The sequence below is a fragment of the Scaptodrosophila lebanonensis genome, unplaced genomic scaffold (assembly GCF_003285725.1).
Source record: "Scaptodrosophila lebanonensis strain 11010-0011.00,11010-0021.00 unplaced genomic scaffold, SlebRS2 tig00000053-arrow-pilon, whole genome shotgun sequence".
Lineage (NCBI taxonomy): Eukaryota > Metazoa > Arthropoda > Insecta > Diptera > Drosophilidae > Scaptodrosophila > Scaptodrosophila lebanonensis.
This window is the reverse complement of record NW_022060548.1, coordinates 9,499,765-9,508,667: the sequence shown is the minus strand read 5'-3', so window position 1 is coordinate 9,508,667 and position 8,903 is coordinate 9,499,765. Positions and strand designations below refer to the sequence as shown.

The 8,903-nt window shown below is 38.9% G+C and overlaps 1 protein-coding gene across 1 annotated transcript; it reads right to left on the bottom strand.

Annotated features, from left to right (window-relative positions):
* Nucleotides 1-307: 307 nt before the first annotated feature.
* LOC115623575 (insulin receptor) lies at nt 308-5,195 on the bottom strand. The gene is made up of 7 exons (XM_030517973.1): nt 4,401-5,195; nt 2,599-3,133; nt 2,386-2,533; nt 1,564-1,959; nt 1,291-1,507; nt 972-1,225; nt 308-903 (listed from the first exon to the last, which is right to left on the bottom strand). Exons 1-7 carry the CDS (start codon nt 4,920-4,922, stop codon nt 348-350), a joined length of 2,628 nt encoding a protein of 875 aa, XP_030373833.1. The 5' UTR covers nt 4,923-5,195; the 3' UTR covers nt 308-347.
* Between the last annotated feature and the right edge of the window lie 3,708 nt (nt 5,196-8,903).

Here is an 8,903-nt window from a genome sequence, read left to right as displayed (position 1 = left end):
AGTTTCTCAAAAATTAAATTAGCATACCCTTAACAAAGGAACTTTGATGTCACTTTCATCTAGAATTGCTATGTTTTTACCTTTAACTCGTTTCTCAAAACTGCAAACTCGATATCTAAGCTTTCAAAACGAAATCTCCAATATTCCTTTCATCTAGTTTGTTAAAAGAGACATATTGATTCGTGACTTTTGCTTTAAGCCAGATTTTAAGATGCAATTCAAAAGTAAAGACCCTTTAAACCAACTTCAAAAACAAAAGAATCGATTTAACAAATTATGGAACTGATAGTAAAGGTTACATTTGAACTACATTTCGAAAACAACACTTTATTGTTTATGGATTTCTATTAATATCCCTGCACAAATTCCTCCACCGTGCGACTTGTGGTCTGGGTACGAATCTCGAAGGGCTTTGAACAGCCGTTCACGACGTCCTTCACGCAGGCCCGTATGCTGATGCGATAGACCTGCTCGGGCTTTAGCCCCTCTAGCCAGTAGTAGTGCTGGCTGCCCGACACCTCAATGCCCTCCAATTCTTCGGCCACCACGCATTTCCCCTCAAGCTGCTGACTCACCGAGGCATGGACATCCGCACAAGGGGGCGCCGGTTTCGAAATAACAAAGTCCTCGATGCCGGTATCCTGTGCCAGACGCACCCGCTGCTCCACCTGCAGCCGATAGAGTTCGTATTGCTGGGCGGCCTTGGCTTCGAGTTGGCTTTCGCTTTGCTCCTCGGATGTTTGATTCCTTTCGCCTGTGGTGTCATTTTTAGATAGCGGCGCTGGCGTCGTAGTGCTGACGTCATTAACACTATCATTCAACGATACTTTGGGGTCAGCTATAAGGTCCGCAAAATCCTTAACCTTGTGAAACTTTTCGTTTTTGCTGTTATTGCTGTTGCGTCTAAAATTTGAAAATTATATGTTCATATCTCCTGGAAAATGTGGGATTGCAGGAATTTCAGGGCTTACGAAACATAAATAAGGTTCGGCAAAGCATCCTCATAGGTAATCTGCTCCTTGTTGTAATAGTTCTCATCCTCCGGCTGAGGACCCGAATTGTAGGGCTCCAAATCGTTGCACAGACACTCACTGTATTTGGCGGGCTTGAAGCTGAAGTAGTTCTTGCTGTTCGCCTCCGCCTTCGACACATTCAGCCACACAGAGCTGATCATGTATTTGGAGATGGCCCCATTGGGACGACGAGGTGGCCACCAATTCAAAAGCTACGAAAGAAACTTGCAACTTGCAGGAATAGGAGCAATAAGAAGCCATGCTTTAGTTCACTCACAACTTTTGTGCTCAGCTGGGAGGTGCAGTAGAGATGGGCAACAGGACTCGGCTTGCTGGGCAGTGTGCGAAAATAGAGTATGTCCGAATAGGCGTCGATTTGCATGTGGTAGTCGGTGCGCGTCAGTGTCTTCACAAAGAACGCATACTGTGTATAGGGTCTGAGTCCAGTAATCACATGTCGCCGATTCTTGGTCGGAGAGACATCCATAAGCCAACTGCAAGTGGAAAGGAGCGATGCTTAAGGTTATCGGAAGGTAAAAAGTATTATTACTTGTCATGTCCACAACCGTGTCGTCCATCGAAACGCGTCACATTACGGTGCGGCGACTCCATATAATGATAGGAATAGCCTATCAGGGTTTCAATGTCCTCCCAACTCATCAGACTGACGGCAATACGCACGGCTGTGGAATTCAAATCCTCTATGGTGGCCTCCAGGGTACGCACCGCCTTTCCGCAAATGATGCGCTCCCCATTGGAATTGGGCGAGACATCGGCAATAGAGATCTTCTGAGCGCCCTTCAGCATGGGCTCCAGCTTCAGAATCTTTTCGTAGCACAGACGCGGATTCAAATGAAAGAAAATCGAGCCTTTCTGTATGGCGACCTGACGATTTGAGGGCCAGATGTGTTCCAAATGATGATTATCCACAACATAGAAAGCATATCTGTGAAATGAAATGATTACAACAGACTATTCTTTGAAGAGATGAGGCGTGAGCATATCATAGGATTTAAAATAATTTAACTTGATTTACATTTTGATTAAATGAATCTATATATTAAATTTGGTATGGCTATTGGTCATGGCTCAGAAGATATTGACGTTCATACAGACAGACGAATGTAACGACAGACGGGAATGGCCTTATCAAGGCACCCTCCCCTAACAAATTTTGTTCCGATACCTTAATAAAGGTAATGCTGGTAAGATTCTTATGGCAGCTTTACACTTTAAATAATAATGTGTTTCGTCATTACCCAATCTACACATCTATAAAATAAATCTACATGCCAAATGTTATATGCCTATCGTCTAGGGTTAAGAAGATTTCGACGTTCATACAGACAGACGTTCTCTTTAAGCAACCTACTTGTTTTGAATTAACACATCACCACGTATAGTGTCCAGGTTCTTGAAAAATGTCAAACTCAGCAGCTGCGCCGATCGTTGAATCTTCAGATAACCCGTTATTTCCTTGATGTCGCTCAATGTCTGCTCAAGCACCGGTATAATTTTCTCTGCAAAAACCCAAAACTATATCATTTCATATGCTGCACTCGTACACACTGCGGCCAATTCTCACCCTTAATGTCGACCAATTCAATAATCAGTGAACCATTAATGGCGATGCAGTCCTGCAGGGGCCATAAGTCCGAGGCGCGTCTCACATAAAAAGTGCCCCGACATGCCATCTCGCAATGGAGCGTTCCATTGATGCCCTGCTTGGGTGGCTCCTTGTTTGGACATTCCTTCAAACATCTATTGCCCCGGGCCAGTGGTATGTTGCCCAAATCGCGGCATTCCTTAAACGATACGCACTCGCTACGATATCTATAGCTGTCCACACACTGATCCACACAGCTGCCATTATGATAGAGATTGGCGCACAGCTTGCAGTTCTCTGCCGAGCATCCAGTGAGGCAATTGGAGTTGCAACACTTGCCTGCCACATCGCAGCCAGTCAGTCCACACTCGGTTGGGCAATCAGAGGTGCGGGGCGGCGTATATCGGAGCTGGGAAGAGTTCAAGTTCCAGCAGCTCTGCGTTGTATTCTGACGATATCCATAGTCCGCCGATAGACCGTCACAAACAGGACACAGATTGGGGGAGATGTTATGCTAAAATAATATACAACATTCTATTATAATGAATATAATAACAAGTGAGTATATTTTTGAAATTTCTGAAGCACCAAACCATTATTAAACAGTTGTAAGACTATATAGCTGAAAATATTAATACTCGTGGAGGAAAAAAGAAATCAATTAGTTCCTTTTCGAATACATTCCAGTTTTAAGGGGAACTCTAAACTTAGCTCCAAACTGTTAAAATGAAATTCATATAATCGTTCAGTTATAGTCACCAAATTACAACAATTCCACAAAACATTTTCAAAATTTGTTCAAAATCTAATCATTGCCTTTTTAAATATATACAAGTTGTTGCTATTTTACCAATATAAGTACTTTTTTTCTTTCTATAACAAATCTCTCAATATTAACCAAACATTTTATTGAAAGAACATATTTCAATTTTTATTTACAAATTTTATTAATTATTGATCATTTTTTTATGATAAATAGTTCAGTTTTAATTAAAAACTATCTGATATAAAAATTGAATTCAATGTTCAGATTGTTTCTCTGACAGTTCTTTAATATTATGCATCTATTTTAATGAATCAAAGCACTAGCTAGTTATATTAATGTTTAGCTCGATCGTTTCTATGACAGTTATTTAAAATATTTAAGCTATATCTGTTTTGCAGTAAACTGGAATTACATTTCCATTCAACAACTCTCTATGCCAAATTTGATACGACTAGCTATTATAAATCCTCAGATATTGCGGTTCATACAGACAGACGAAAATAGATTCATCAAGTCACGCTGTCGCATCAAATTTTTTTCCTATACCTCAATTAGCGAAAGAGGTACGAGTAGTAAGATTTATTCTTGCACAGATCATTCTTATGGCAACTATAACTAAATTGGCTTGCAATTAAAACTCGCTAAACACGTTGATAACACAATTATATTTACGTAGTTTGAAACGCTTAGTTATCATTGATCAAAAGGTATCGAAGCTCGTACGGAAAAACAAATGGATCGACATATTTGAGAAGCACCCCTAGTAGTTCCTCCAATTCAGGAATGTAGGGATATTTATTGGTAGAGTGTTATACAAAAAATAAAAGCGCCTCTCTTTGCAAATACTTGTAGAAATCTATATGTTTTACCAAAAATGACTTTAGCAAGAAATAATAATGATATTTCTAACCGAAATTTAACCTTTTGTTAAATTAGTTGTGCCTTTTTTTGAAGACATGCTATATAAATTAATGAGAACTTGGAATTGTTGTTCTTTGAAGACTCTGATACACACCTTGATCGAATAATGCTGCTGCGTGGTATTTGCCAGCAGGTACACCCAATCGACGGTCTCCACAAAGCAGAGCCGGGGATTGCTTTCGATGCGAATGTCGCCGCGCTGGATACGCCGAAGCTGGACGAAGCCGAGTTCGCGCAAATTCCGATTCTGGTATATGGCGAGGGCGTACTGATCGAACAATAAAGATTCGCCGCGAATGAGGCGTAGACGCGGAAAGAGGCTCTGCAGCGTGAGCAATCCATTGAGGCGATATATCATGAGGTAATCGCGAATCTCGAGCAACTCGGAGCGCAGCTCTGTGAGGTTCCCATTGGCCGGCACCTCGATATTCGCGATGCGCACATGGCCCTCGACGAAGCTGCAGTTACGCAGCTTGGCGAAGTCCTCAGGCCGCTGCAGGTCCATGGAACCGCAAACAGCTGCCCTCGCTGAGGGCACGAGTACCAGAAAGAACAACAACAACAGCAACAGCAAGAGCAACAGCTGCTGCCCCAAACGGTTCATTTTCTGACACATTCAATTGCGAGCACTTGACCCCGCGTGCTTGGCCTCCAGTTGTCGTCACAACTGTGATGGTGATGGTGGGTGGGCGGGGGAGGCAGGGGCCTCACAAATATTGGCATCAATTAGCGCCACACTTTATGACGTCGCCCTGAATGTCAATGTCGTCTCCGCTCGATCGATCGTTCAATTCCGCTTATCTATCTGTCTGGCTGTCTCTCTGTCTGCCCGTCTGTCTGTCTGTCTGCCTATATACAAGTAGTTGCGTTGAGCATTCGATATGCGTTCCGTCTCTCGCGACGCTCCGATTTCAACTGATTTGGTCGACGTCGGCCGCGCCGGTCAACAAACATCATCGGCATTCGATCGCTTCAATTAGTCGCTCCCCTTTTGTTTTGTTTGGATATTCTTCTTTCGTTTTGTTCTTCTTAGGGAGGCACTGCTTCCATCTCCACGCAGCTTCGCAACTGGATCTTACGCTCTGGGAAAAATATTAGCACTCTCTGCTTTAGTCGTGTCTATGTGTGTGTCTATGTGTGTAGCAATCTCAGCTCCACAGCCTAAGCAAAACACAGTGGCTTAGGGGCGTGGGGAGCGTGCTTTAAAAGCGATAATTAAATTTAAAAAAAAAACAGTCTATTTAATTATTATCAATTATTTTGCAAATTATTTTTGAAACATGCAAGTAAAGTAATAAAAAATATCTTAAAATGCTTCAGTTCAGTTGTCTCTTTTAATAAAAAAATATGAAATTATTATTATATTACAAACTTGTTTCTCGCTTTAAAATAAAACAAATTGCTACAAAAGCAAATTATATTTATTATATTTATAGTTCATAAAATTCATTCATTCAGTTTTTTAATTTATTCTGTTATTAGGGCCGTTATTTGTTAAATAATTAAATTGTTCACGTTTCTACTCCTTTTTTTATTTCCTTTCAAGGCTAACGTTTTTAAAAATATTATCTATTAGAAATTGAAAAACGCCCCATATTTACTAATTTATTCTTTTTACTTTAATTAAAATAAAAACACTGGTATATGAAAAGTTTTATGCTGACAAAAACATTAAAATTATCAAAAATAAATAAATTTTGAATTTACATGCTTTAATTATCAAGTCTGAGAAAATAAAAAATTGTGTAGACATAAAAACAGCAGGCACTTGTATTTTAAAAATTTTTAGTTTTCTTTATAATTTTCAAAATTAAATTCTTTCTAATATTTTAATGCAGTAATGAATAAATAAATTTGTGAGGCTACTTTGACTTTAAATTGCAAAGCTATTAATTAGTAATTACTGTTATTTAATTTTCGCAATGAAGAAGAGAAAAGCCGCCCCTTTTAGCTCTGCTGCTGCGACGACTCTGTTATTTTTTCGCAGCCACTCTTTTTCAGTTTTTCGTTGTGAAGGATCGCAGCTATTGTGTTTTTAATATTCCCTCTTTGGCCGGCTTTTCGCACCAGGCCCGCTAGTGTTTTCTACACTCAAAAAAAAGAAAGTGTCTTAGCGAGAAATTTCATGAGCAAGCAATTCGAATTTTTTTAAATTTTTTAAATAGAATTCGTATTGTATTTTGTGCTATGGAAACTTTTATTAAAATATCATTTTCATAAATTAATGTGTACATTACATATGTTGCTATATCTTTTTGAGGAAACATTTTTAAGAAACGTTAAATAAATATAAGTGGAAAACTTATTAGCTTGGCTATTATTAATATAATTTATATATTTATTTCTTTTTATTACTATACATAATTTGTTTTTTCTTTACTCCCAATTATTCTGTTGAGATTTTGAATCCAACACTAAACTGAAATATCGCAAGAAAAATGAATACAATTTTAAAACGAAAATCTCCTTAAAGAAATTTAAAAAAAAATTGAATTGAAATGAGAAAGAAAGGAATTCAAAAATTAAACTTTATTAATATTTATTTGTTAAATGTATATTTATTTATGTATTTATATTTATTTCTTACATGATCTAAGTTCAAACCGGCGTAAGCCAGGTTGGTTTCTATCTTAAAATAATTATAATATTTTAGTACGAAAGGACCAAATATTAAAATATTTTTATTTTATACTTGTAGAAAGAATATTAATAATTATAATTAACTATTTTGGCAGATTAGTGCAATAAATTTGGAATTTATTTATTGTTTATTATTATTTCATATTTTTCTTCTCCTTTCTTTTATGATGAATTCGGTCTACTTTTTTTCTGTTAGTGTATGGTGCCACGACCTTGCGGCTTGTGAAACCGGTTCCGCATCGTTAACTGATAACAAAACAACGTTGCTGGTCCACTTGCGAAGTGGCTTTTTAATTGAAGCAGCGAAGGCTGTTCTTGAAAACAAGGAACAAGGAATATTTGTAAAGCACACTGACTTTGGATGGAATTATTTAAAAATTGCAAAAGTTTGCAGTTGCTTGAATAGTATAACTTAGAAAAGCACCCTGTATACGTAGTGTTGCGGCACACTGAAGAGATGGAAGCACCGCCAACCGCATCAAAGTACTTGCGCCAATTATTGAATATGACAACGCCACGGCAACATAATCCAGTGGTGGCAGTCAGTGAGCCAAGTGGACGGCAAGGACACCTTGCCGACGCGCCACTGGGAGACACGTAACGTCATTTTGCGGCGCGTGATAGGAATCTATAGTGACGACAACGATGATGATGATGCTGCTGGCAATAATGATGAGGATGTTGCAGACATGTGCCTACACACATCAGGCAGCTTGCCGTCTCATGAGTCAGTCCCACGCACGTCCTTGCATTTAAGTGCCAAATTAGAGCGCCCACATCCCTGGCCCGCACACATAAATCAACACCCGGCGCTTCGCTTCCAATGCACTTTATAGTTTCCTCAATTTAAAGAACTGCGAGTACAAGCACAAGCTTGCTCTCTTTTATGGCCAATGCGTGGCACGTGCTGCATGTGCCCATTGTTTCTGCAGCTCCTTGTCACACTAGTCGCCGCAAGTATATTGACAAGCCAATGCAGCTGATTTTATCAATTTCCACAAATACACAACGATTCTGAAAAGATGCTTTTTCAGTTCTCATTTATTAAACTCAATCAATAAATAATTCGAATATTTTTGAGTCAGTAACAATACTTATGTCGTGTGGTGTGAACATTGGTGTGAGCATTGGCCATAATTGCGCGTAGCTCTACAAACAATGCCAATGAATGACAGGCCATATAAATATTTGAAAGCAAAAGGCAAAAATTTAATTAATTTTTACAAAATGCTGCAACTTGCAGCTTCCAGCACAGCAGCCGTCTTTGATGCGTCCTGCAATCAGTCAGTCAGTCAGTCAGGCAGTCCGTCAGTCAGTCAGCGAGTCTGTCAGCGTGGGGTGGCAACGCCAACGCCAACACCCATGTGATTGATAGGACACCTAGCCAGAGCTGACAGGAGAGCAGAGGAGCAACAACAGCAGCATTTCAGCTCATCTCTCCACTGAAGGCTGTTGGGCTGGCTGATTCTCTGATGCATTTTGACACTTGATGACACACACACACACACACACACACACACACAGACATCCTCGCACACACACATTCATGAAAATAGTTGGTGCGCAAAACTAGATTAAGGGCTTGCAAAATATTTTTCACTCTCATTGTTTATAACTGCATTTTGCTGCAAACTATAGTTTCATCACTTCATGTCAAGTTTTAGCTTAGTTTGATAAAACAAATTTACAAAACAATTTCATCTACGAATTTATAAACTCAAAAAAAAAATACTTCGAAAATTTAAATTCTTTGTTTTCGATCTTAGAAAGCTTTTCTTTGGAGTCAACCAATTGTTTCTTTCAACATAAAATTCTAAACTACAAAAAAATATACTTGGAAAATTTGAATGTGTTGTTTTCAATCTTGGAAAGCTTTTCTTTAAAGTTAAATACACTAGAACAATTGTTTCTTTCAACATAAAATTCTACACTCAAAAAAAAAAATACTTAGAAAATT